Source organism: Microchirus variegatus (assembly GCF_963457635.1).
Source record: "Microchirus variegatus genome assembly, chromosome: 18".
NCBI classification, from domain to species: Eukaryota; Metazoa; Chordata; class Actinopteri; order Pleuronectiformes; family Soleidae; genus Microchirus; species Microchirus variegatus.
The window spans coordinates 11,819,727-11,847,073 of record NC_139819.1 but is presented as its reverse complement, the minus strand read 5'-3'; the positions used below and the strand labels follow the sequence as shown (position 1 = coordinate 11,847,073).

Sequence of the window (27,347 nt, the reverse complement as noted above, 5' to 3'; positions counted from 1 at the left end):
TTCCAAGGGAAATGTATTTTGGACTTGAATACTTGATGAAGTCAGTTTCAGTTATCTTATCTTCCTGCAAAATGAAAAAAAAAATGTCAAGAACATTCTGAGTGGATGCTGGTTCAAGGAGCTGAGCATTTTTTTTGTTTCTTTACTTTTTACTTGGACATGACTCCTCTAATATCATCACCTATATTCACTAAGACAAAACACATCACAATGTGAGTTAACTGGTTTTGTAGTCTTTATACGGGTGATGAACCAGACACACCCACTCTGAACCCCTTTTAATAATGACATGTTGTCTATTGACATATTAGTATTTCTGTTGGGCGTTATTATATTATAAATTATAATCTGCTGTTAACCACCTGAAAGCTCATCCTGCTTTTATTACTTTAGTCCTTCTCAGATTCACTTCTAGTTTCATCCCACACTCGTGGCTGTTCAAGTTCCTATTTATTTCGAAGTGAAAAAGCTCTTAGTGTTAATCTTTAAGAGTTGATTTTAATATGGTGTGCATTTTAATTTAAGAAATAGGCCACCGGTGTCCCGTTGTGGGATTAATTTCATGCATATACATATACATCATATATTAATTATACAATGCAAATATATTTATTTTCTTTTTTTCCATTGGTTAAAATCTTGTTTAATCGTAAAGATGTGTGGATCGTGCTTTGATTCACTCAGCCCTTCTTTCTTTATTTCTTTATTCCCACACATGCAGAACCACTGACATCAGCATCAGTATAGGCAGGACGGTGAAACAACATAATTTGGTCTTTTGTAACAGCAATAGCATGTAAACATAACATAGTGTGAGGGGAGTGAGATCTGATTATGTGATCACAGGAAAAGCATCCAGGAAGCATTTTAATGCCAGGTGTGTGCCGGTTTCTAGGTCTAAACAGGGGAGGGCCAATGTGCAGGGGTCAATATTTGGTGCTTGCCTACGCAAAATAAATTTCTGCTTACATGTCTCTGTTTTTGTCTCTTCTTTCCTCTCTTCCAAACAGCATGTCTGTAGAGTCACTGACGTGAATTTACAGGCTTCAGACCAAGATGAACTCAAATTCCCCATGGTTCCCCATGAACCTCACCTGGAGTGGGTGGGTGTTTTGAGAAAGGACAGAGGAGGAACGCACACATCGGGTCTATAATCGAAAGTCATGAATCTCCATCAGGTCCTCACAGGGGCTGTCAACCCGGGAGACAATTGTTTCTCTGTAGGAAGCGTCAACAATGTGCCATTCACGGTAAGATATGTCAAGCTCTGGAAATATTTTCCTCCCTGACATGTAGGAGCTCTGTTTCTTGAGGTGTGGGTGAACCGATTGGTCACTAAGACAATACACCATTTTTAAACCCTGCACTCAATATACTGTATTGCTGAATAAAAAAAGGATACCAGTCATAGATAATGATGCCAATCCTGTTGCAACCTATGTTGTTTGGTGACACTCAAAAATAGAAGTTAAGAAGGACAGTAGGCTTCCTTATGTCCTTTTGTCTCTCCAGACATTCTGATGTGTCATTGTAGGAAGTACCGAATGAATCACATCTGGATTTTGGTCATCATACATTTTTATTTATAGATTTTCTCTTTTTCCATCCCATGTCAGATAGTCTTCAGTGAAAAATGTCATACAAGTGGTACAACACAAAACCGTACAATTTCTTATAAAACAACTAGTTGCACAAGAGTTTGAGCAGTTGTTCTGTCTACGTAACAAGGAGCAGCTTTTCTGTTTGAAGGAGGTTTTTCAGCAGTAACAAACAAACCCCTCCAGTTAGTAGTTGTGTTTACCCTGGTTTGAACAAAAATCTTCTTCTTTTCTGTGTCGCTCTTCTCTCTAGACCAAAATCAGTCTGTATTATAATGCAATATTATTGTGCTTGTGTTGGTCAAAGGTTTTGTTCTAGTATCTTTCAATAGCAAGTAATATAAGCTTGATGTTTTTTTGCTGAATGTAGGGAAAGGTTCCTTTACCTGCTTTGTCACAACACCCACATCATTTCTCTCTCAAAGACAGTGATGGAGAGAGATAACAACTTAGGTCATGTTTAAACAACATACTTTTGTAATTATCTACCAGTTTTACAAACAACTGACTGGCTAGATAGCAATGATACTATGTGGTTGCTCAAGCATTGCCTAATGGAGTTAAGAATGAAGGATAACTGTATAAAAGAAGTGATCATAAAAGCACTCTTTGATTAAGATTCAGGCTTTATTTCATGTCTGAAATTCAGTAAAGGCAGTACCTCTGATAGCATTTGTTAGAAGAACCTGAGCTATTCAGAGAGTGGATCAATAGGAGGACTATGTCCTTCCATCTGTCCTCTTGTAAAAGAGTCACAGTCACAGTGCATCATAGCTCATGTGAAGAGCTCCTTCTGAGAGCCATGGAAATGGAGTGTATAATTTAAATCTTGCTGCTTTCTCTTCAGAGGTGTCATGTGGTGGCAGAGCAAAAGTGCAGTTCAAGTGTGACCCTTCATGCAATTCTCTCTGGGTGGAGCTGAGTGTCATCTTAATCTATTCTCTACTCTTTTCTTTGTCCTCTGACATAGGCCTATGCGTCAGGTTGCGACGTGGTTATTTTGGGAAGTGACTTTGAGCGACTGCAGATCATCCCAGGGGCCAAGCATGGCAACATCCAGGTTGGCTGTGTCGACTGCTCACTGCAGGGTGGACAGGTAAGGTCCCCTTAAGGTCAATCTGGTGTGTTGCTGAAATGCCACAGTTTTATGGAATACAGAAACCATTGCATTACAGTTTACAATGATATTTATTTTGTGTTAATCAAATTGGATTATTGGTGGATTCAATTTACTTTGGAAGTTTGTGTGAATGAGTTCCAGTCAGAAAAAACATGGATACTTGCAGGAAAGCCTTTGTTTTTCTTGCTTTCAGGCTATAGGCAACTTATAAACAAATGTATACACCCCACCTGGAGAACACTTCAGAGTATTATGTATACAACTGACTTAATGGGAAACAAATACGACTAAAGTGCAATAAACAGTGTTTGTTTACTCATAGGGTTTCTATGGTTGCTCTGACTTATTGTGGAAATCTTACCTCAGGGGATTTTTCATTTCCTCTGACGAGAAATTCCTTTTTCCAACTACAACTGTAACACATCATTATTTATTATGTACAAGCACCATATTTTTTGGACTATAAGTCACACTTTTTTTCATGTTTTGTCTGGTCCTGTGACTTGTTCTCAGGTGTGACTTATAGATTAAAATATATACTTTCACATGTTCGTTATTTTCACACTGACAGCTGCGAGAGGGCACTCTAGGCTTGTGTGCCAGTTTCTGCTACTCCTATGACTCCTGTACCACTGAAAATGTAAAACTACTAATTTTGAAAAGACAACTGAGAAAGACTGGACACAAATGCCCGCAAAAAGAAAATCATATTCTGCAGATTACAAGCTGCAAGTAGTGAAATATGCGGCTGAAAACGGTAATCGAGCAGCGTAAAGAAAGTTTGGAGTGAGCGAGAAACTTGTGAGGTACTGGCGAATAGCGGAGGATACTCTAGCTGCAATGAAGAAAACAAAAAAAGCTAATCACGGCCTAAAAGCCTGTTGTTCTCTATTCTATTGATATTACTATAACTTGCCTTTCAAGATTAAATGTCTATTCTTGGTCTCTGATTTTATAAAATACATTTCCCCCCAAAAATGTGACTTATAGTCCACTGTGACTTATATATGTTTTTTTCTTCTTCATTATGCATTTTTTTAGCTGGTGCGACTTATAGTGCAGAAAATACGGTAATCACATGTAATGCAAACTGAATCACAATTATTTTACTATGAGTCGGTAGAAGATAAAGCTCTTGCTGCAGACAGTGTTGTGATATGTAATTGTATTTCAGGATTTAAGCAATATAATGCAACATTATTTTACTGTACAGTCATCATGAAAAATAGACCAGTATGACCCAAATTACAAAAAAAAGTGGGGGTGTATTTTTGCACCATGAAGCACAATTACATGTTAACATGGCTACATGTGTGGCAGATGAGCTTTATTCATAGGTTTGCTGACATCGTGCTCATCTTACGAAGCCTATACACATTTTCTTTCTTTGCTCTTTTTAACACTCGTAAGTTAACTGTGACTGGTGTGCAAAGTACAAGCTCTGCATTGGTCTTATTAAATGTTGGCAGCTTAATGTTTCCAGAAAAGCATTTGTTGGCAACATCAAAGGCACTGTAAAAATCTGGAGCTTCCAGTCATCAACTCTAAGTGAGGGAAACATTAACAAGTAAAGCATGTAGTGGTACACAAGAAGATATTATCTCCTTAATGAGCCCTGGTTTTGAGTGTTGGCACAAACGAAAGATCTGGTCGGATATGTTTTAATGTGCATTTGATGCAGATTTCTAGGAGAAAATGGATTTGTGAAATGATTTAGTTATTTATAATTTCCCATTCCATCTGTGTGACAGAGATGATGACAAGTTGTCCTCTTTGTACGGCATCTGTTTCATGTTTAATTTTTTCATTATTTATGTTTTGGCAAGACTGCAAATTGCTGATTAAAATTGAAGCTTTGAAATATGGTATTTGGCATGGAAAAGTTGATAACTGCCATTCAAAGCTTTCATTTCAAAGTTATATTATCTTGCAAGGATCACAAGGAAAAATATTCAGAAATTGGAGGAATAATATATAAATAACTTTTAGTTTAAGACCACAAATCCCAACTACACTACAGTTAATGTTAAGCCTCCAAACCTCCGTAGTCTGATAGTCTGCAGTTGTTCAGAAGCTAAAGCAGTCTGTGGTATTAATGAGTCTGCTCTGCTACTCTACTTCTGCATTTGATTTTAGAATTATTATAGAGTTCTGTTGCTGCTACGTTTACATAAACTTGAAAAATCTTGAGAAGTCTTGCCAGACCATTGTTTTAATACATTTTTTATTTGTGGACTGTGGCAGCATTGTGAAAACAGCAGAACAGGCCTGATTTCATTCAGAGAGTGGTGTTTATATTCACCCAATCCCTTACCACTCCCCTCATGTGATATTTAATCCAATTGATTTGGGCCAGAACTAATCTCACATGCCTCCAGCATGGTTTAGCGTCTGTTAAAACGTGCTCAGCTGGTATTCCTGCCCCTCTCCACAGTGTGAACTTTACAAAGCTATTAGTTTACAAGATATTGTTGAGCTCATAATGTAACTACTGTACAACTTCAGCTCCATTGTGTAAATAATAACAGCCCACTGCCCTTTATTAATGTTAAGTTATTTGTTATATTTTAAGCCAAGGCTATTCAACTTAAGGCCAGGGGGCCAGATCCGGCCCTTCAAGCAATTTGGACTGGCCCCGTGGCCCATTAACCCATAAATAATGAATGTATTATTAAAAAGCCAACAAAACCATAGCTTTGCCTATTTCTGGCACTTTGCTTCCCTTTTTGGCAAATAAAATAGTACAGCTGTAATTGTAGGCAACCTACAGTATGCATGTACCAGAATATTTTGCACAAGAGCCAACTGTAGCAATTGTACCTGAATGTATTGGTACTGTTACTTATATTTATGCAAAAATAGCCTATTGTGGCCATTATGGTGCATAATGTTGTTTATTTGTTACCTCTAATTTTGTATGAGCCAATTGTGACTGTTATACCCAAATGTTGATGGGACTGTAACTGTAACCTTTTTGCACTATATGCAAATTGTATTGTAGCTGAATGTTGGTGGTTTTGTTACTTACCTTTTTGGCACAAAACTAGCAGCCATTTCAATAAATAAGTGCTAAATAATTGATAACATTTTGTATCTGTTTACTGTACATGCAACACAAAATAGAATTACAGGGGTCGACCGGCCTACTGGCTGGACAGCCTTCCTAAAAGCTGGCCGTCCAGAAATGTTAGTTGAATAGCCCTGTTTTAAGATGTTACTGGCAACATACAGCAGCTTTTTTAGAGCACAGATGTAAAAATAACATAGTTGGATTAGTATTAAGTAACAATATCTGTATTTTTAACATGTCATTTGAAATTAAGATGTCTTGCAGTATCTTAAGATCTCAAAATTTCAAATCGGGTTTTATGAGAATCAAACAAGTGTATTGATCTTAGCCAAAGAAAGGAAGTCTTCCTCTTGACTAGCATTAAGAATTCACTTGCTGACAGCCGGGAAATATTCACTGGGTTGACACAGCCTCAGGTATTTTCGATTTGTTGTTTATTTAGGGACTATGCTCATCAATTGTTGAGAGGTACTATGCGTGTATTCACCAGTTCGTCTTCCATCTATTAAATTGAATAACTGCAATGTTTTATATCTGTATGCTTGAGTGTTATTTAAAGCGGTAAATGTTAAATCTTTTTCCATTTCAAGTAATATATGTGTAATGATGTATGGTTTCACACTGAGTCAGAAAGTGTTTCTTGATGTGTAATCTGATGCCTTTTCTCCGCTGACAGATTGCAGCTTCCTATGGAAGCACTGTGTGCATCTTTGAGCCTGTTCAGCACCCAGATCAAAAGGATGCATCATCGACTGTAAGTCACCTATATTCTATTTTAATTACTGTCTTTTCACCCATGTAATCAAACAAGACATTTCTCTTTCAGGCAATGCACTTGTAGTTGGTTAAAAGAAATTGGAATATTTTCCGTCTAATCATATTAGAGTCTTACCAGGGAAGAACAAATGTTTGAAATACACACGCATATTCGAACTGAATTTTTCTATCTAGTCACTTTTTTCTTTTTAGCTCTCTGCTCTGATAAAGTGAAATTAAATGATTTTTCCACACTAATCTCTTTCATAGTATAACTCTCCTGCCATCATACTTGCAGTACATGTGGCCTGATCACAAGTTGCTCACATGGAAGCAGCTTCACTGGCAGCTCAACCTTGTAAATAATGGTGGAATTGAGTAAAGTAAAGGATGTTTTGCTTTTTCTTTCTTTACAGAAGTTTCACTGCCAGTGGCAGAAGACTGGTCAGTTTGTATTGCATTCAATAGTACGCAACCTGGCATGGCACCCCACAGGTATTGTCACATATCCTACTAAAAATAACTCAGACACATTAATAGTATGGTATTATTATTATTATTATTATTATTATTTTAAATGATATGGAGCATAATAATACTGTAAGAGTGAATGTGTTTGTGTGTCTAGGCAGCACTCTCTTAACAGGCTCTAGTAGCCTTCAGTTGTGGGCTAATGCTGATGGACTTACGGATGAAACTGAAGGAGGAAAGCAGGCAGAAATGACCATGAGCGATTCTCATTGTGCCTGGAGGTGCATCTGGCAGAGCAAGTAAGAACTGAGGGAAACTTTAAGATGGAGATGTGGGAAAGCAAGAAACTGTATTGATTCAAAACTTCTAATCTACTTGACTTTACTAAATAAAACATTTAATAAACCAGCTAGTTCCATTGGTTATGCATCTAACTTAACTTTTCAAACTTCTTATTTCCTTTTCTAATTTCACCAAAGTATTTTAGCATACTTTGGTAGCACATTGGTGTGGAGAAAGAAAAGGTGCAAAACAATGACAAGTTCAGCAGCTATCGGCTTTTAAATTGGTCTGCAGTCATATTTTTGTGCAGTATGAGTAATGTACCTTTTTTTATTGTTTTGTCTTAAGGACAGCCTCTCCAGTCAGTTTGATGAAGTTCTCACCTGATGGGGATTTTTTTGCTACTGCTGGACAGGTAAGCGTCTTTTACCAGGGGTGGCCAAACCTGTTCAAATTTGGATACAAACTACCCTGTCACAATTGTGTTTTCTTTGTTTACTTACAATGTCAGAGCTTGTGGCAACAACGTCATTGTAACTGTCAATTATATGCCTGTGTGTGTCTCTTGTACAGGATGACTGCTTAGTAAAGGTCTGGTACTGCACCAGCAAGTGGAAGTCGGCTGTTTCGGGACTTTTTATTCCTCCAGATCCCAGTGTCAATGTCCAGGGAAAGCTGGCCTTCTCCTTTGTCTACCTGGCTCACCCTCGTTCTGTTACCGGCTTCTCTTGGAGGAAAACCAGCACATATATGCCACGGTATATAACACTTCACAGTCCCACCTTTGCAGCCATAATACATTTGTTTTCTCAAGTAGCTCAGTTCAGTCTAAGCTAGCACATCTGATGGCCACAATAAGAAAAGCTCAAGTTGAGTTGCTGTCTACGATTTTTACTGTCCGAAAGTGAAGTATGATTGGTCCTTCTAAATAGCAAACACACAGGTAGGATTCATACCAATACATATGCCATTACTTTTAGATGATCAGGGATAGGTATGCATCCTCTGTCTCTGACGCATTAAAATCCATGGCTGATGGGGGATGTGGGGGGCAGTACTCACTACAGAATATGACACGATCAAAATACATTTTCTCAAGACATTATTATTTTATTGGTGTCCCATTGAATTCACAGGAACCCATACAAATGGTTCTATATATCAACATCACTGGATGATAAATTAACAATATTAAACAAATATCAATATATTCTTTTCAGGCCCTCAGTGGACTTCAAACTAAACCATTTGCCAATATTTTTCCTCTTTCCTTTTATTCTTCCAAAAAGCGGTGCGGTGTGTAATGTTCTGCTCACCTGCTGTAAGGACAGCGTGTGTCGGCTCTGGGCAGAGACACTGTTGCCGGGTGACGGCCTCATGTCTGGGCTCCTCAACAACAATGCATCTGGCCAGCACAATGACGCACCTAGATGTGCTGCTCCGACTAGAAAACACACCTGCAACAGGAAGGAGCAAGGAAATACAACACATGAAGTAAGCAACTTTATTTTGTTTTATTTTGGAGTGCTGTCAAAATGTTTTATTGTGAGAAGTTTTTCTAATATTTGTTCTGATATTATTGAAGATTTGTGTAAGGCTCTAGAGGAAATCAGTGAATACGTCTCCTTATTGTTTGCCCACTATGGGCCACTTAAATACTATATATGCATTTAAAAGTCAATGTTTAACTAGATCTCACTGTCTATTAACAGAGCCCAAGGCACATGAGTAGATAGGAAAATAGATTTCTAAATGTCTCGTCTCTGCCTTAATAAGTCCACACATCTACCTTTCACTGGCTTTTCTTAAGTATCAAAGATTATAAGTGCCTTAGCTGCCAATGGCTCATCCTGGCAGTCTAACAAGGCACTTCACCTAAAGAGAAACAATAATTCACTGTCATAGAGCAGGGCATTTTGAGATGGGAGGAGTAGATTTATCAGTAGATAAAATTTGATTAATTCACAGTTTTTTCCTGCACTGATGTGTCCATTTTAAAAAGGAATAATGGTGAACAATGATTTTTCTCTATTAGGTGTACAAAGAACAAGAATGCAATATTGATCAATCCAAGCCAACACAGGGAAACAATAATATAATTGTCTGATGTTTTCATTGTGTTTTGCTTTTGACAGTTTAATTTTCAAGAACCATGGCACTTCTCCATAAACCAGAACGTGCCCAAGCTTTCCCTGACTGGGGGCCTGCCTCAGCATCAGAGCCGACACTACCATCACAAAAAATGTAGCAGCAACATACCTCTTGCCAACGCCCTCTGCCACTTCCACATAGCTGCCAGCATCAACCCAGCTACAGGTTAGACTTGAAAACGTAACTTTCTTAAACTAATTGTTGGTTAAATAAAAATAAAATAAATAATAATAATTATAAAAATAATTATTCCTAGTCCATATAGGCTTCATAGAGTCAATTTTGCTGCCATATTATCAGTTGTAGGCCACAGGGCTTCAACTTTTTATTTCTTTCAGCAAAAATTCTGTAGATCGCCTGTGGTTTGTTCACGTCCCAGTGACCTTTTTACCTCACTAAAAGTAGTTCACAGTAAATTTTCATTTTGTTTATCTGTTTTTTTTTTGTGGGGTAGCTTAAATTTGACCTGAATCAGGACAGAAAGTCCTACAGCTACTACTGTAGGGTCATATTTGTACGCTTGAATTATGTTTTAGCATACTTCAACCCACGCTCGTATTCATAAATGTAAATTTGCTCTTGGAGTTTTCTGGTTATCCGGCATGCCCCTAATCTAATGTTATGTACATTTCTGTTATTCTCAAACGTCTTTGTTAAACGTTGTAATGCCTTTATCGCTTATTTATATTTTGTGTTCCTCAGACATTCCTCTGCTGCCCTCAATCTCCTCTCTGACTGTATCAGATGATGAGGAACCTGGAGGTCCGTTTACTGTCCACTGGCTCAACAACAAAGAGCTTCATTTCACTTTAGCTATGGAAGTCTTTCTGCAGCAGCTCCGAGGCAGCTTGGAGCAACACAATGAATGCTCCAATGAAGGTATAGGAAAACATTTGGATCTGATTTTTATTTAAAAGGGAAGAAGAAGAATTCACATCCAGGCACTTTATGCATTCTCTTTCAGAGCCTGAGGATGAGGAGTACTCTGATGAAGAGGATCATGGTAGCAGACCAAGTGATCCCCAAGGACCAGAGGGTGTGGCGCTTCCAGTTGCAGCAGTGGAGCATGAGGTGGATGTGCTGCTAGAGGAGTGGAATAAAGGGGCAGACATGTTGTTCAGCATCCATCCCATGGACGGCTCTCTGTTGGTCTGGAATGTTGACTGGCTGGATGAATACCAGCCGGGAATGTTCAGACAAGCTCAGGTACGTTCATACTCATGTAAGACAATGTATTAATGTCTACTTAATTTATGATTAAGTTAAATTAACAAGCATAACCCCTATAGTAATGTCTTTTTCATACATTTGTATGGTGCCGCCTTGATGATTGCTATATGCCATAACACTTCTGCATCTCGGTATTTCTTGATCAAACAATTATATTTTGTCAGTTATTTTATTTTTATATATTTTTTTATTATTATTTTTTTATTTTATTATTTAATTATCAGTTTAAACTAAATAGACTTTTCGGTTCACTCTTTTGAATGACTTGCAGTCACATTTTCAAGAAGTGTTTCGGGGGGGGCAGGTAAAGCATTCATCTCCGTGTGGCTGTGACTCATTTTGACAGTCATGATGGTCTAGCTCCTATTCTAATTGCTTTTCATTCAGCTGTTTAGACAATGATAGTCTAATTATGTCTGCTTGCCTATCAAACTAAAAGTCCCTTGCTGCATTTTTATTAGCAGTGAAATAATGAAATTTCTCTTGACACGGCAGTCAGTCAGTCCATAAAGGCCGAGAAAATAACTCCAAGTTTCATACGTTAGGTGGATTTAGCCTGTCAGCTTTGATTAGATGGAACGGACGGTGTCCTCCTATTATTATTATTATTAGTAGTAGTAGTGGTAGTTCAGTATTTTGTTATTCTTTCTACTTTAACAAAAACATTTGTCAATGTCAGAACATCACTTGCTGCTCAGCTTTAGAATGTAAAGCAACAGAATTTCAGCTATTTATTTGGAGTAAACCCTCCCCCCGCCATCTGTGTTTTGGTACATTATCACTGGCAATTGTAAAGTTTCTTAATGATTTTAATTAACCCTTTTTTTGAGTCCCACTAATCTAGTGCTGTCGTTTTATTAATTGTTTGTTTGTTTTACGTTGTACTACTCTAATGTCTTTTTTCCTCTCTCAGGTATCTTTTGTGTCCCGTATACCTGTGGCGTTTCCTGCAGGCGATGCAATCTCCTTGAGCCACAGTGTTGTTTTGTATGCCTGCAACAAGAATGTGGATCTGGCAATCCAACATGGTAGACAACGACCACCTGGGGCTACATTGCCTCAAACTAAATCTGCTTTAATAAGCTACAGAGACCAAGGAAAAGCTACACCCAGCAGTAGTCTTCGACTAAGCATATTCACCCCAAACGTGCTTATGATCTCCAAACACGCCGATGGTTCTCTGAATCAGTGGGCAGTCAGTTTCGCAGAGGACTCTGCTTTCTCCACTGTCCTCAGTGTCTCTCATAAGTCACGATACTGTGGCCACCGCTTCCACCTCAATGACCTGGCCTGTCACTCATTACTTCCTCTCCTCCTCACCACGTCACACCACAATGCTTTAAGGACACCAGAGGTAGACAACATTCTGGCTCCCCCAGAGGCCTTCTCTTCTGGTTTCTCTGTTTCAAAATCTCTGCCCCTGAGTTCACGGGCCAGTCGGGCATCCCTTGGTGTGGTTTCCCAGGATCCTAATGCAATCTACAGTGAGCTGATTCTATGGAGAGTGGACCCTGTTGGCCCTCTGTCTTTGTCAGGCGGGGTCTCGGAGCTAGCCAGGATCAATTCTCTCCATGCGTCTGCATTTGCTAATGTAGCCTGGTTGCCCACACTCATTCCCAGCAGCTGTTTAGGTGAGAAAAAAACAATTCAATTTTCTGTTGGAGATTTCTCATTATCTCTTTGTGTGTGTGTGGTTTTTCACCGGGTCCTCCAGCTCCCTCCCACAGTCCAAAAACATGCAATATGGGAATTAAATTAATGTAAATTGGACACTCTAAATTGACCGTAGATGTAAGTGAGGGAGTTGATGGTTTTTTGTCTCTATGTCCCTGCAATGGACTGGCGAACTGTCCAGGGTGTACCCCGCCTATCGCCCTATGTCAGCTGAGATTGGCACAGCACCCCCTCGATCCTCATGTGGAGGATAAAGCGGTAGAAAATGGATGGAATTTTCTTCATCAAACTGTTATTCTGTTTTAGTATTATAGAGGAAATTTAAATATTCTAGTACTAATCCTTGCTGGACTATAAACAGTCTGCGCTGCATATCTTTTATAATTGCTTGTTTGTTTTATTATATCTCAATGTTGTTATCACAAACATGATCCATTTTTTTTCTTGCCATCTTTAGGTGCATACTGTTACTCCCCAAGCGCCTGCTTCGTGGCAAGTGATGGCCACTCACTCAGGCTCTATCAGGCTGTTATAGAAGCGAAGAAACTCTTGAGTGAACTCTCCAACCCAGAGATATCGGTAAGTCCTTAAATGGGATTCTCGTAGAGGATACAGTCACCATTGCAGTGATTGGTTTTCCCCACATGCACTTACAGAATTGAACAAGGAATATGAAGTTATCACTGGTCACTTCTTAGTAACAGCCTTGAGCAAAATATTACATTAAGATAATTGAAATGGCAGTGACCACAGTTCTTTGTCTCATTGAAACTGCATTAAGTTTTAGACGATGTAAAAGGTATTGGCATCATAATTATATGTTTAAGCTGATACTAATATGAAATGTCTCTCTCTCCTTAGAAATATGTTGGGGAGGTATTCAACATGATCAGTCAGCAATCCACTGCAAAACCAGGGTGTATTATTGAGCTGGATGCCATTACTGACTTTGTAAGTACAAATTAAACAAGGTAAATGGGCATATTCCTAATAATTAGAATTCATCTTGCGGTTTCTTTAAGGACAAGGCTTTTATTTTGAAAGATTAAAAAATTGAAAAGCTGAAATATATTTAAAATCCTAGTTTAATTCTGGAACATTTATAGACCTTATTTTTAAATGTGTAAGTAACTTGGGTTCTGACATTCTATTTTCATGTGGCACATTTGGTATTCGTTTCTGTAATGGACAACATGAGGATATTTATACTAATCCTAACACTAACCCTATTTCTCAGAGGAGGAAAACCCACATTCTGGTCTTGTTTGTGACCAATAATCAACACATTCCCATTCTATTAAAGCTTTACAGTTATTTTATAGCAACTCTGACTTCATATATATCTGTATTTCTAGAAGCGATGATATCTTTATACGCTCTTGGTTCAAAACATTTTTTGCACAAAAATAAAATACAAAATAAGGTCTATATGGGAAATATGAAGTAAACTGTGAAAGGTCAAAACTAGTGCACAGCAAAACTTCTCTCTTCCCCTGAGACACCTTTTATGCGTGTTTGTGTAACATTTGCACAACTTGTTGTTATAATAATAATAATAGCTTTATTTGTATAGCACCTTTAAAAACAGCAGTTTACAAAGTACTTTTGCACAGAAATCGAAAAACACACATATAAACAGTATAAATAAAACAAATATTAATTGATTTAAGGTGCTTACAAAGAAAGAGCAATGAGATAAAAGGATAAAATGATAATGATCAAAAGACAGCACATAAAAAGACAGCATCACATAATGCCAGTCTATAAAAATACATTTTAAGAAGTGATTAAAAGAAGACACTGATTCAGCAAGCCTTATCTCCATGGGCAGGCTGTTTCCAAAGCTGAGGTGCTCTGACAGAGGAGGCATGGTCACCCCTGGTTTTGAGCCTCTGCCTGGGAACAGTTAAGAGAGACCTGCCTGTGGATCTATGGCTGCGAACAGGCTCGTTTGGGGTCAGCATATCTGTGATGTATTCAGGGGCTAGACCTTGACGAGCCTTAAAAGTGATCAGTAAACTCTTGTGTCTGTGCCTGCCATCACTCGGGTAATGAAGTGTATCTACAGCGAAGTGTCTGCATCTGATGTAGTTTGATTGAAGATTCCGTTGTTCTCTACAGCAGGGGAAGGAGACCCAGCTCCTACATGTCTTTGAGGAAGATCTGATCCTTGGCAGTCAGAGAACAGAGAGCACACAGGACCCTCCTGATCTTCATCATGATGGTATACATTTGTTTTTCAAATGTTCTGTTTTAAAGTTTGATTTGCATCTAATTCAAACTCTCATTTGATTAATATCTCATTTCTGTGTATCTTTTTGTTTCTTTGTAGCCTCAAGTGAGGCAACCTTCTCGGCTCGATTTTTCCTGGTAGTGGTGGAAGTCACACCGAAAGGTCGCTCACTCCTCCACATGTGGCATCTCCATCTTGCTGCTCGACCCATTATTATGGGTAAGTATTTTAAGCAAAAGTCTTTTCACAGGAATTATTTATGATGACTTGAGCACAAGTTCATTGTTATCCATCGTCTTGTTTCATACCTAAGCAAAATGATGAATGTCAGAGTGTAATATGTATAAATAAATAATAATATTTTGATCACAAATTCTTTCTTTGCATACACTTCTTTCTACTGCAAATAATATTTCACTCTTCCTGTTTTTGTCCTCAGAGGAGACCAAGACGGAAACGCCTATGAACACCTCTCACTTCGACTTTGACACATTCAGTTCTCCAGTCACTCAGAGGAGTAAAACGTGCACTTCCAATTTGCAGAGTGCTTGTCGCCTCAACCTCACTACACACACACTATACAGCCAAGAAATGGTCCTGCCAGAAGGGGTAGAAATCATCAGTGTTACACCCTCAGCAGGTAAGAGACAATGAGGGCATACAGTCGAATACAAAATCTACAGGTTTAAGTTTACATTCAGTAAAGACAGCTAAAGCTGACTTAAGTTTTGTACATATGGGATGGAAGATTTCATGCTTAATTGTGTATTGTCACTCCACTCCTAGGACACCTGAGTGCATCATGTTCTCTGCCAGCTGGCCGAGTGCCTTATCTCCTTGCTACTTCCTGTTCTGATGGAAAGGTGCGCTTCTGGAGGTGTAATGTTGTGGCAACAGAGCCTTTCAGTATAGATAGTTTGTCATACCAGTGGGAGGAGTGGCCACTCCTGGTCGAGGAAAGGCTTCCCAGCAGCAGTGAAATAAGTGTGCCAGGTCGCCCCATTGAGGTCAGCTGCTGTCACACTGGAAGGTTTGCAGTTGCCTATAGGCAGACACCAAATACACATCTGAAATCAACACCTCATTTGAACTATCGGGGAGTGTTGATTTCTTCTCCTGCACAAGCATCCTCGCCCTACAACACTCACCTGGCCCCAAGCTTGACTCTACCACACAGCCTAAATTCCACTCTAAGCCCCAACCAAGCAAACGGTAGAGAGCCCATGGTTTCCATTGGCATTTTCCAGTGTGAGTCCACAGGTGGTTCACAGTGGATTTTAGAGCAGACCATAGTCCTCGACAGCACAGATTACACAGCGAATTATGGCATTAGCAGCAGCACAAGTGGAAGTGCCAGTAGTCCAAGTAACATGGACTTTTCTTTAACAAATGAGAACTGCTCAGGTTCCACCTGTAGGAACCTGGTTCATTTGGACTGGGTGTCTCAAGAGGATGGGTCACATGTTCTGACTGTCGGTATCGGGACAAAGATTTATATGTATGGACGCCTCGCTGGAAAGCCTCCAGACTTGTGTCTGCCATCTGATGCAAGTCGAGAACAGAGCTTGTCTCGCCTAGTTTTGCTTCGTTCGGTCGATCTGGTCTCTTCTGTTGAAGGCTCATTACCCATCCCAGTCTCACTTTCCTGGGTACGAGATGGCATCCTGGTAGCCGGGATGGACTGTGAGATGCACGTTTACTCCCAGTGGCAACCTCCAACACCACCTAAACCCAGTGCTGCCATTGCTCAAGACACAGACATTGGCAGCAGTGTGTCCTCCATAATCTCGGCTGTTAGACAGAGTCAGGAGGATGGGCTCAATCCTGGGGCTCCACTAGCTCCTCCCAAAAAGGCCTTTTCAAGGTCGATGATGAGTCTGGCTCAGAAACTCCGTGGGAAGAGAACAGCTTATGACCCGCCTGTGGAGACGGAAGATTCTGGACTTTTTGAAGCAGCACACAAACTCTTTCCCACTCTTCCCCAGTATCATCCTGTACAGTTACTGGAGCTCATGGATTTAGGAAAGGTATGTTAAAGAAATGCTCATCTACTGTACTTATGTACTGTGTATTTTATTTTAATGTTTTGATTTTATATTAGAATTGGAACCATATTTAGATAGAATAATAACTTTGCCAGAAAATTGACATGTTGTGGTTGCCGATGTGTAATATAAATTATCTATACTAAGGTTCACCGTGCCAAAGCCATTCTCTCTCACCTTGTGAAATGCATTGCTGGAGAAATAGTACCACTTAAAGACAGCAACACCAATCCAGAAAGGCGTGTACGCTCTCGAACCATTGGTGCTGGAGGCAGCACAGCCAGGGATCCGAAAATGTTCAGCATTGCAGAGAGCTCCACCCCTGGCTACACTGAGATAAGCTCCATCCCTCCCCTGCCTCTTTATGCTCTTCTGGCAGCTGATGAAGATACATCAACAAAGCACGGTGGGTATAAAAATGAATAAAGTAATAGAACACTATTTCAGTTGTGGGGTGAAAACTAAAGAGACTTAGTACATGCAAATAATTCTTATTATTTTATTTTATGAAATGCATCTCTTGTGTAATTATGTTCTACCATGTGTTTCCTAACAGATAAAGTGGGCAGTGTGAGTGGGGACAGTGGACATGGTTCCAGCCAAACGGATGCTTATGATGAGCTCTTTCATACACCCAGCATAGCGGATCTCGATCCTCTCAACAATAATGATGAGGAAACGGGCAACAAAGTAGGTTTCTGTATGTTTTTATATAAATGAGACTCCAAAGCAACATTTTCAACATGCATAATTGTATATATTAAGCCTTCTTCTAGATTTATTTTTGCTTTGAAATGATAAACAATTCAGAACTCATGTTGTCTCCAGCTATACTGTACATTTACTGTTATTCTGTCCTGTTCCTTGTCTTTAGGTTATTGACTTGTCTCAGTACAGTCCTACATACTTTGGTCCAGAACATGCACAGGTTCTGTCCAGCCACCTTCTTCACTCGAGTTTGCCAGGACTAACTCGTCTGGAGCAGATGTCTCTCATGGCGTTGGCCGACACCATTGCTACAACAAGCACAGACCTCAACGACAGCCAGGACAAGAGCAAAGGTACTTTTGGGGAAAAAATGCATAAACTGTTCAAATAGATTGGAAACATTAGGCAATTTCATCTATTCCATAATGTTTCAAAAATGTTTTAATAAGTTGTGTATCATTCATTTACCAGGTGGCGAGACACTGGATGAGTGTGGTCTGAAGTTCTTACTGGCCGTCAGACTGCATACCTTCCTCTCTACCTCCCTGCCACCAGCACACCGAGCACAGCTGCTTCGACAAGGTAATATGATCGGGTTTTCAAACTGTTTTCATTGGGGTCATTTGCAGCTGGCCCAAAGACTGTAATTCACAGATATCCCTTAAAAAATATGTTTTCTTTAGCACTGAATGAGCTGAAGACTTAATCTGTGACATTTTCTCTTTTCCTCATGTCCGTCTTTTTGTCTATAGGCCTGTCGACATGTCACTATGCCTGGGCATTTCACTCTGAAGCTGAGGAGGAGCTGTTGAACATGCTGCCCGCCCTACAGAAGGGAGAGCCCACCTGGCCTGAGCTACGCTCCATGGGTGTGGGCTGGTGGCTGCGCAGCAACAACAAGCTACGCAGGTGTATTGAGAAGGTGAGGTGGTCAGTCAGTAGGTTTTTTTTTAGGTGTTGTTTTCTTTTAGTTTCAATTCAGACAATGGGTTTTTTTTAAGCGTAATCTGTGTTAATGTTTGTGGTATTTCTTTTTTAACGAATACATTATTAATGATTAAAGATAATTCATTCTAAAGATTGGTAGATTTACTGTTTTTACTGCCTTTCCTAGACTAAGCAACACATGGAATCAATTTTAATTTGGATTTCTCTTAAAATCTAATTTTCACAGGAGTATTTAGTATGTTAGACCTTTTTTCTTTATTAATTTTGATTGCTTTGTTTATCTATAAGGTTTAAGACTTATACTGAGTATATACTGAGTAGATGGATGTATATTTTTTACCCCTATTTTCAGGTTGCCAAGGCTTCTTTTCAAAGAAGCAATGATCCTCTGGATGCAGCTATATTCTACCTTGCGCTGAAAAAGAAAGCAGTGATCTGGGGATTGTACAGGTATGTGTCAGAACTGTCATGACTTTGTGTATGAAATACAACTGCACATCGTCATCACAAATTTTACCCCTGCCTAAAAAGAAGCTTATGAAATGATGTCAAATCATCAAAGGCGTATAACAACAGTTCTGTTGTTCTCTCCAGGTCCCAGAAGAATGCCAAAATGACTGACTTCTTCCGCAACAACTTCAGTGAGGACAGGTGGAGGAAAGCGGCATTGAAAAATGCTTTTTCACTTTTGGGAAAGCAGCGGTTCTTACATTCTGCAGCCTTCTTTCTTCTTGCTGGGTCCTTAAAGGATGCTGTTGAGGCAAGTGAAAAAAAAATGACAACGTTTCCAAGAAACCCGTTTTTCCTCAGCTGCAAATGACACTCGACAGAAAACTCTATATAGAGATCTTGCTGTCAGTACAAGTTTTACTCATTTTCAGGTAATATGAAATTCACAATCACTAATTAGTGTGTGTGTATAAATAAAATGAAGGAATGTGTTTGATATAGTATATAAGGTAAGTTAGTTACATGAACACAACAACCTCTGCTTACCAAAGTGTTGTACAAACAATACAGATACAAATATAAACCACAAATAAATTTGGAATAAAATGTCTGCTAAGATAAACAACTAAAACTAGCGATAGCTATACAGGTATAATAAAAGCCCAAGTATCCTCTCAAGCAGAGTTGAAAGCCAGCAATAAGAGATAAGTCTTCTAGGCTGGGGGAGTATGCAGTAATCTTACTAGAGAGAGCTCCCCAGTATGCAGTAAGCATACAAAACATATTCAAAAGAATCTTATGACCACTTAAAATCATTGTGTCCTTTGTATTATTAAAATACTTAACCATAAAACAAAGCTGGTGTTGCCTTCAGAGTTCAGCATAATAATGTAGGTTATGGCTAAAGGAAGACATTCTTTCTTTTGGTGATGACTCCAAATTAAAAAATGTTTGCATACCTTACGTGATGGGAAGAGTGTTGACTCTATGAGAAAACTGAGCATTTTTGCACTATTTTCTTGTCTACCTTGCTTGGTTGCTTGCCTGGTGCCACCTATGCACGATTGATGCCCTTGTGGCACAATAGCTGCACTGAGACGACAATGAGTGTACAGATGTGCTCTAATCTCAGATGTCAAAATGAGCATCCTGGATGCAGGAAGTGTGTTTGTCAGGAGGCTTTAGCACAATTCACTGAAGGATGAATTGTTTATCCTCTCTTATAAAATTTTTCTTAATAACTTGCATTCATAAACCAGCAGTGTTCCATTCTTTTTTTCTTTTCTTTTTGAAAGAATCACAGATCCTAGCACTTAACTCAACAACCTTTATTTCATAAAAATGTATTTTGTTAAACATCGTGTGTTAAAAAATATATACAGCTCTGTCTCTACTCACTTATCAAATGGACAGCTTCTGGGTGTCTTCTTTACTTAACCACTTTGTCAAGGTTATTTTGGTTGAGAAAAATCCCTGAAGCAGTGGGTCACATTATTTCATCAGCATGAGTAACTGGAGCTTCTCTCTGCATTTTATGGAAATGAGCATCACCCAGGCAAGGGGCTATCATTGACTTTGTTTAGTCTCTGTGACTGTGAGGCAGTCTCATTTAAATTCTTCTCACAACTTACTATACTCCAACTATATTCACTAATGCACACCATAGGCTTTTATTTTTAAATGTTTTTTTATGCAAACTCACAAATAAGGAACCACCAACTTGATAAGATTGATAAAATTGTTAAAAGGTTATATTGCAAATCAAATGACTATTGCAATATGTGTCAGAAAAATTTCTATTTTACCCAAAATCATTCTGCCCTAGTTCTGTCTCATTATATTGTGTTCAGAATGTTTGGGGTTCTCATGTCTATTATGTAGAAAGTGATGGTGCACAATAGAACATTAACCTTGCAAAATTGCTATTTTCTGCTTTTTGTCTCATCCCATTCTGCCCTGTGCAGAGATCAGAGACTCCTTTTTTCAGACAATAGCTGACTTTATTTCTTTCTCCCTTCAGGTGTGTTTAGAAAAAATGCAGGACCTACAGCTGGCTCTGGTCATCTCCAGATTGTACGAGTCTGATTTTGAGACGGGATCTGTCTACAAAAAGATCCTTCAGAGACACATTCTGGGTCAAGACAAACAGGTACATGAGATATTGTATATGCCACAGCATCCATGATCTATTGTTTTTTATTGTTCCAAGTTACTTACAGCTGTTGACATAGGGATTTGAAGAATAATGAACTGCAGAAACCAGAATGATTAAAATTCTCTGTATGTTTTAGATTCCAGCCCACCAGGACTCATTCTTGCGCAGCATGGCTTACTGGGTCCTGGAGGACTACAGTAAAGCGTTGGACACTCTCCTTGAGCATGGCACCAACAGAAACAGTTCTGGGACCACTGAGTGCAAATGTGAAGCTGGTAAATCTGCAGTGATACTGTTATTTATCTACCAATGTGCAAAATGAAAATAGGACACCTTGTGTACTCATTTTATGTCAAGGCCGCACACCCTATTGTTACACATTAAATTACATTCAATGCATAATGTGAAGCCAGTAACCAAAAGCAAGTGATCATTTTAGACAAAATTAGCTATTTTGTAACTGCTACTGTTTAAGTATTGGTCATATCTACATACTCTGACTTGTTTTTATTGATATCTACTATTTTTAGAAAATGTTTTAATTTATAAAAGACACTTTATGAGAGTTTCCTCAGACTGTAATTTGATGCTGCAAAGGTTGAATCCTCTGCTCTTACAAAATGGCTCCACTGTGCAACTAGGTCTTATAACTATATGAAATTGCACAAGCTTTTTTCCTAAATTACCTGCTCTTCTGTGTCCACTAAGACTCGCCTTAAGAATAGATTAACTGAACTTAAAACAAATGAAATGAAGAGCAGTAGCAGCTCTAGGTCGACATCCCTGTGCTGCATGTGTTTTGTAAATTATGCTCTCAAAAGCAAGTATATTATATTAACTGAGAAAGTAAACAGTGACTCAAGTGTTTCTATGATGGATTGTATGCTGCTGTTCAATGAGTGTAGTAATTTCATATTATTTATATTTAGGCAAATAACTCATTGTATCACCTTTTTGTCCATCAGCTCCTACTTATGTTTTTTTTTTTTCCGTGGACAGGTTCCTCTTTTGTGTCTACAACTAACCCTGAAGTTTTCAACTTTTACATCTACCTCCGTACCCACCCACTTCTCCTTCGCCGCCATTTTTGCTCTTCAGACCAGGCTAAAGTTAGCCTCACTGCTGAGGGTCGAATGGCTGACTCCATTAGCCTGGAGGAGAGGAGACTGTTTTTCACAGCTGCATATGCCCACCTACAAGCTGGCTGCCCCATGCTAGCACTTGAAATCCTCTCCAAAATGCCCAAAGTTCATAGGCATTCCAGACACCTGAATCAGGAAGATACAGGAATCTCTGCTGAACTCAGTGTTGGGAGTAAGGATGGTCAAGCCTCAGACCCAGACTGGTCTCAGCCATCTCTGAACGGCTACGAGTCAGATGGGAACAGCTTGTCAATCAGTAAATCTGATTCGTTGTTAAGTTTTGACTGGAGCCAGCCTTCACTTACAATTCCCGATGAGCCCCTAGAGCTGAAGTGGGACAGCGACAAAGGCGACGATGACGACGACGACAACGACGAGGAGAGCGAAGAAGAAATTAAAAATGCTAAGACTGGTGTAATCGCAGACAGCAGCAGCGTGTTCCAAGACACGCAGGATGCCATGTCGCCACTAATGGAGACGGTGCTGGAAGACGACAGCGAGAACAGCGACGACTTCATTGCACCGTCTGATGACGTCTTAGTGTCCCAGCTGAAGTTTACTGCCTGCTTGAAGATTATGACCAATGAGCTCCGGACACTGTCAACAGGGTATGAAGTCGATGGGGGAAAGCTGCGTTACCAGCTCTACCAGTGGTTAGAAAGAGAGGTAATTTAAATACACTATTATAGACTTGCAGGATTAAAGAGCAAATTCATAAAAAACTTACGTATTTTTTTAATAGCATGTTATCACTTGTGTTGTGAAGCAATATTCAGGCTGCATCCTAAGGTTCACTCAGTAAAACATTCATAGCTTGCATCACTCCTACACATCTCCATCTCCGTGTCTGTATGTCAGCGAATATAAACCTCATTTTGTTTATACCTCCAGTGGCTTTTTCTTTTCGAGCAGTTTGCTTTGTCTTGTGAGAACAGTTTGACATTTTTCGGCATGGATGATAAATTCCTTCTTGAAAAATTGATTTTAAGTTAAAGTTGTGTTTTCTCTAGGTGGTCGCTCTCCAGCGTTGCTGCTGCTACAAGCCCTGCCTGTCAGATCTTTCTGTCCTGGGTGATGCCTCTGTATTTGGGTTGGCGGAGGAGGAGGAGCAGGTAGTTGCTGATTGCTTCTCAAACTGTCAGTTGTTCATAAGGGAAAATCGATGCAACACTTGCTATAATAAAAAGTTAAAAACAACAGCACAGTGTGGCATGACATAGTTTGAAAAAAAAAACAATGTTTTATTGAAGAGTGTGTTGCACCAGTCTTCCTTGAATCTTTGATGGACAGTTTGTGTTGTCGGGGGTTCAAAAACCCTACCAACACATGCTGCTGTGAATTTTCACCATTCACAAGCAGACCTAATTATAAGGGCCTGTCTTGTTACAGTGCATTTAATGTGTTTTCACAAATTACACACATTTTAAAGCTGCACTAGTTTATTTATTGTTGACGGAATAGATTAGTGTGCGGTTGTTTTCTCAGCACACCATTGTGGGGCTTTTATTTGAACACTGTCCAGCGAGAGAACTTTGGCTCATTTACAGGGAATTTTATTGACTTGTCAATAAAACTAATAAAGGAAAACTTGTTTTGCAGCTGGGTAGCCCTCGTAGTGACAGCCAAAGGAGCAGGAGACACTGGCTGCAGAGTAACCAGCCATTGCTCAGGATGTTCCTCAGCTACTGCAGCTTGCATGGCTCCCACGGTGGAGGACTGGCCTCTGTTCGCATGGAGCTCATATTGTTGCTTCAGGAATCTCACCAGGTAATTAAAACATACACTGACAAAACAATAAAGGTCACTGATAAAGTACAGTTTAACTTATTCTGGTTCAGTTTGTTATCACAAAAGGTTATTAAATTATATGTCATGTATTAGCAAAATGATTTGTTTTATTATATCTCTCTTAATTTCTTGTGAATTAAATGATCTGTGTCAATGAGTTGTTGGTATTTTGGTTATGTTACTCATTGACGTATTTTACAAATTTATAAATGGCACATTTGCTGCTTAGTCTATGTTTTTACTTTTGTCTGTCTTTAATGTTTTTGCTTAGCTAGGAATTATTTTTTTAGCTAGTTACTGGTTTTGTTGTGTATTATCGGTGTATTGTTGTTTTTTAGGGAGGGGACCAGTGCTTGCCAAACTAAGCAACCATTATTCAAATTTAGTGCAGCAACTAACGATTATTTTCATAATCGATTAATCTGTCGATTGTTTTCTCAATCAATCGAGTAATCCCTAAAATGTAAGAAGAAAAGTGTTGATCAATGTATCTCAAACCTGGAAATAATCATGTCATCAAACGTCTTGCTTTGTTCAAAAACCAAAATTGTTCAGTTTAAATGGTTTCTTTGTAATATGGAGCAAATAAATGAAGAAAATATTGAAAAAAGCTTAAATCAACTATCAAAATGGTGTGGTGTTGGTACATGTTTTGGAATCTAGCAGATATACATAAAACCAGTCATCCATCTACTACTAACGCACTCCCTGTTCTGTCTTATATAAGATCATAAATGACACTATTGAGATTAATATGGTGTGATGTCACAGTAAAGATATGTTCAAGTGTGCAGGTTTCACAGTCACAGTTTTATTGTATACTTTTTCTATGGATTGCACGATCAACATGCAACAGCATATGTATTCATTCTGGCATCTGTTTTTTTTTAATGTACCTACAGACTTGTACTCCAATGATTTGACTTGTTTTTCCTCTGATGTTTGTTCACAGGATGACTCCATCCAGTCTGTGGTGACATCCAGTTCCCAGCCCAACTCCATCCCTCTTCTAATGGCGTGCACAGCCAATGTAAAGACCGTGGTGGCCAATCCCATGGTGTACCTGACCAACCTGACTCATGACATTTTGCAGACCATCATTGCACTCGACTCTCCTCCACACCCTGATATTGTTAACAATGAGGTGAGGCAGTTTCTGCTCACATTTATCCATCTATAGGACAAAATCAATAATATAATCAATAAAATTAATTTACAAGAGTGAGTCAAAGCTGTGAGGTGGTTGATGGTGAAATGAGACACTGAAAGAGAGTGAAGGACATAATTTATGTACCATTCACTCTCACACTCAAGCCTGTTGTCAATTTAAAGTGTCAAATTAACAGTTAGTTTGTAAGTTAAACACTGTTAAATAATCAACTAATTAATTTGTATTTTTTCTTTGTTCATCCTGTAATTCCAGATCTATGTGATGCACACCTTGGCTGCTTCCCTATCTGCCTGTATTTATCAATGTCTGTGTGACAGGCACACCTACAGGTAAGTGCCTGAACACTCCTTTTTATTTTTTAAGACCATCGAGTTACAGGAACTTTTTTTTCCAAGTTTTATAATCAGCAGCTTTATACGAGACTCATCACTCGTACATCACAAGCTGTTCTTTATTTATCTTCAAGCAATGCATTTCTCAACATTGATTTGAAGAGTTGAAGACATAAAACTTTGCTTGTTCCAGCTCAGTCTTTGAAATAAGCTTTTATGCAGCCTGACTCATAAAGGTCTGAGTTCACACAGGATCTTAAGGGAAGCATCTCTCCGAGCTAAAATTCTGAATTCTTTATATGTATTAAAGCTATGCTTTGCTTTGATACAACTTTGTTATGTCCCCTCAAATTTCCTTTGACACGACTCCATTAACTGCACTAGCTGCCACTGGATTATTTATCTGTCAAGAGTGATACTTATTCTTAGCACCAGCATTTTTAATGGAAACAATGCTGAAAAATAACATTGATTTGCTTTGTCTCCTTACATTTGTGTGTGTGTGAGGATTTTAGGCTTATTGGAGCAGAATAACAAGAAATAAGGAGGGACATGGCTGCTGGTAACCAAGCATATTTTATAATGAGAGCGTAGTGTGCATACGCACCACATGGCATGTATATCAAAGTGGATAAAATAAGGTTTTGTTCAGGAAATTCATCTGATGACTTGCTTTAGACTGGTTTATTTGCAGTGATGTGATTTCAGGCATAGAAAAATAAAAACATGTTGGACGTTTGCTAATTAAACGTGATATTTTTGATCCTGCGAGAGATCTATGAAAGCTGCAGTTTAGGATTTTTATCGTGAATAATAAATATGGTTTGGTCTTTGTTTTTAAAAGATTGGTTTTTTTTGGTTTTTTTAAATAACCCATCAGGCATCAAGCAGCTGTAATGAGTTCCGAACACAGTTCTGCCAAGTTACTTGATGTTATATGTAATTATTTGAACTTACGCCTGACCAGATTGGGTCTTTAAAGCCACAGTATTGTGGCACTAGAGAGAGCAAGAGTGCATAGTGTGTGCCAGTTAAAGTAAGTGTCAAAAAGGAGAATTCATTAATTTTCAAAGCAAACTCTGATCATACTGTAGTATTTCGAACCTCACACGACTACACATACAGCCCTCGCTCATGCTGCTGTGAAATGAATTAGCAAAGTAGTTTCTTTGTTATGGTGATTCTTTTATAATTCTCCTGGTGTGTGGCTGCAGAGGATTGATGAAATTGTGCTTTTGTGTTTTTTTCTCATGTGTGACAGTAAGAGCGCAATTGTTGATTTTTGAAAAGGCATTTCATGCTGTAGGATTTGGAATCTGCCAATTTGAGAATATTTTGATGTATTGTTTTTTCTCGTCTCTGTTGAAAGTTGATTAAAATTTGGTTTAGTTATTTTGATAGAATAAGCAGGTGGTTCGGTTATATGAAGTGGGGATGCACGATAATATCGGTATCAGCAGATATTGGCTTTAATATGTATTAGTATAGTAGTATATTACAATATACGGATATCAGCAAACACACTAAGATCTGCGGATATGACTGATTACTACAACAGTAGGATAAATAGGCTGCTACCTCCCGGACTTCTATGCTGGCGACCTTTATTTATTTTGCTAAATGAAGTAAATGTATATCTACACCTGATACAATTTTAGTAAGCAAAATATTATGTTAATTTCCCCACAGAAAAGACAAAATTACCTCTGCATTTGGATGCAGAGAAAAACGTGTATATACTGTATATCGGTATTGTATCGGTTTTCAGCCCAAGCACCCCTGATGTATCGGCATATCGGATATTCGCAAATAGTCCAATATTGTGCATCCCTAACATGAAGTATTAAAGCAATTTTAACGCATCCGTTTTCATCATCATAATACATATCTACTTACCCAACCGCAAGCATTTGGAGCTCAGTCGCAGCTCATTAGCATTTAATGTTGTTTGACACCTAAGTTACTGGAGTAAATATATTGTTTCCCAGAATTAAGATCAAAATGGAACATTTGGAATAAAACA

The 27,347-nt window shown here is 38.8% G+C and overlaps 1 protein-coding gene across 1 annotated transcript in view; it reads left to right on the top strand.

Moving 5' to 3' along the window:
• Positions 1 to 1,163: 1,163 nt before the first annotated feature.
• dmxl1 (Dmx like 1) overlaps positions 1,164 to 27,347 on the top strand; it is a gene marked incomplete at both ends in the record, with an annotated part of 43,135 nt that continues 16,951 nt past the window's right edge. The window contains 32 exons of the mRNA XM_083904485.1: positions 1,164 to 1,250; positions 2,569 to 2,694; positions 6,465 to 6,542; positions 6,961 to 7,039; positions 7,173 to 7,314; positions 7,646 to 7,712; positions 7,871 to 8,055; positions 8,587 to 8,791; positions 9,433 to 9,613; positions 10,151 to 10,327; positions 10,413 to 10,654; positions 11,592 to 12,309; positions 12,810 to 12,931; positions 13,214 to 13,303; positions 14,474 to 14,576; positions 14,685 to 14,804; positions 15,025 to 15,225; positions 15,372 to 16,612; positions 16,778 to 17,036; positions 17,187 to 17,320; positions 17,505 to 17,691; positions 17,810 to 17,920; positions 18,091 to 18,260; positions 18,639 to 18,736; positions 18,881 to 19,046; positions 20,757 to 20,885; positions 21,028 to 21,166; positions 21,891 to 22,699; positions 23,044 to 23,145; positions 23,633 to 23,800; positions 24,774 to 24,965; positions 25,245 to 25,321. Coding sequence (XP_083760611.1) covers positions 1,164 to 1,250; positions 2,569 to 2,694; positions 6,465 to 6,542; positions 6,961 to 7,039; positions 7,173 to 7,314; positions 7,646 to 7,712; positions 7,871 to 8,055; positions 8,587 to 8,791; positions 9,433 to 9,613; positions 10,151 to 10,327; positions 10,413 to 10,654; positions 11,592 to 12,309; positions 12,810 to 12,931; positions 13,214 to 13,303; positions 14,474 to 14,576; positions 14,685 to 14,804; positions 15,025 to 15,225; positions 15,372 to 16,612; positions 16,778 to 17,036; positions 17,187 to 17,320; positions 17,505 to 17,691; positions 17,810 to 17,920; positions 18,091 to 18,260; positions 18,639 to 18,736; positions 18,881 to 19,046; positions 20,757 to 20,885; positions 21,028 to 21,166; positions 21,891 to 22,699; positions 23,044 to 23,145; positions 23,633 to 23,800; positions 24,774 to 24,965; positions 25,245 to 25,321 — 6,905 coding nt within the window. The remainder of the gene's footprint in view (positions 1,251 to 2,568; positions 2,695 to 6,464; positions 6,543 to 6,960; positions 7,040 to 7,172; positions 7,315 to 7,645; positions 7,713 to 7,870; positions 8,056 to 8,586; positions 8,792 to 9,432; positions 9,614 to 10,150; positions 10,328 to 10,412; positions 10,655 to 11,591; positions 12,310 to 12,809; positions 12,932 to 13,213; positions 13,304 to 14,473; positions 14,577 to 14,684; positions 14,805 to 15,024; positions 15,226 to 15,371; positions 16,613 to 16,777; positions 17,037 to 17,186; positions 17,321 to 17,504; positions 17,692 to 17,809; positions 17,921 to 18,090; positions 18,261 to 18,638; positions 18,737 to 18,880; positions 19,047 to 20,756; positions 20,886 to 21,027; positions 21,167 to 21,890; positions 22,700 to 23,043; positions 23,146 to 23,632; positions 23,801 to 24,773; positions 24,966 to 25,244; positions 25,322 to 27,347) is intronic.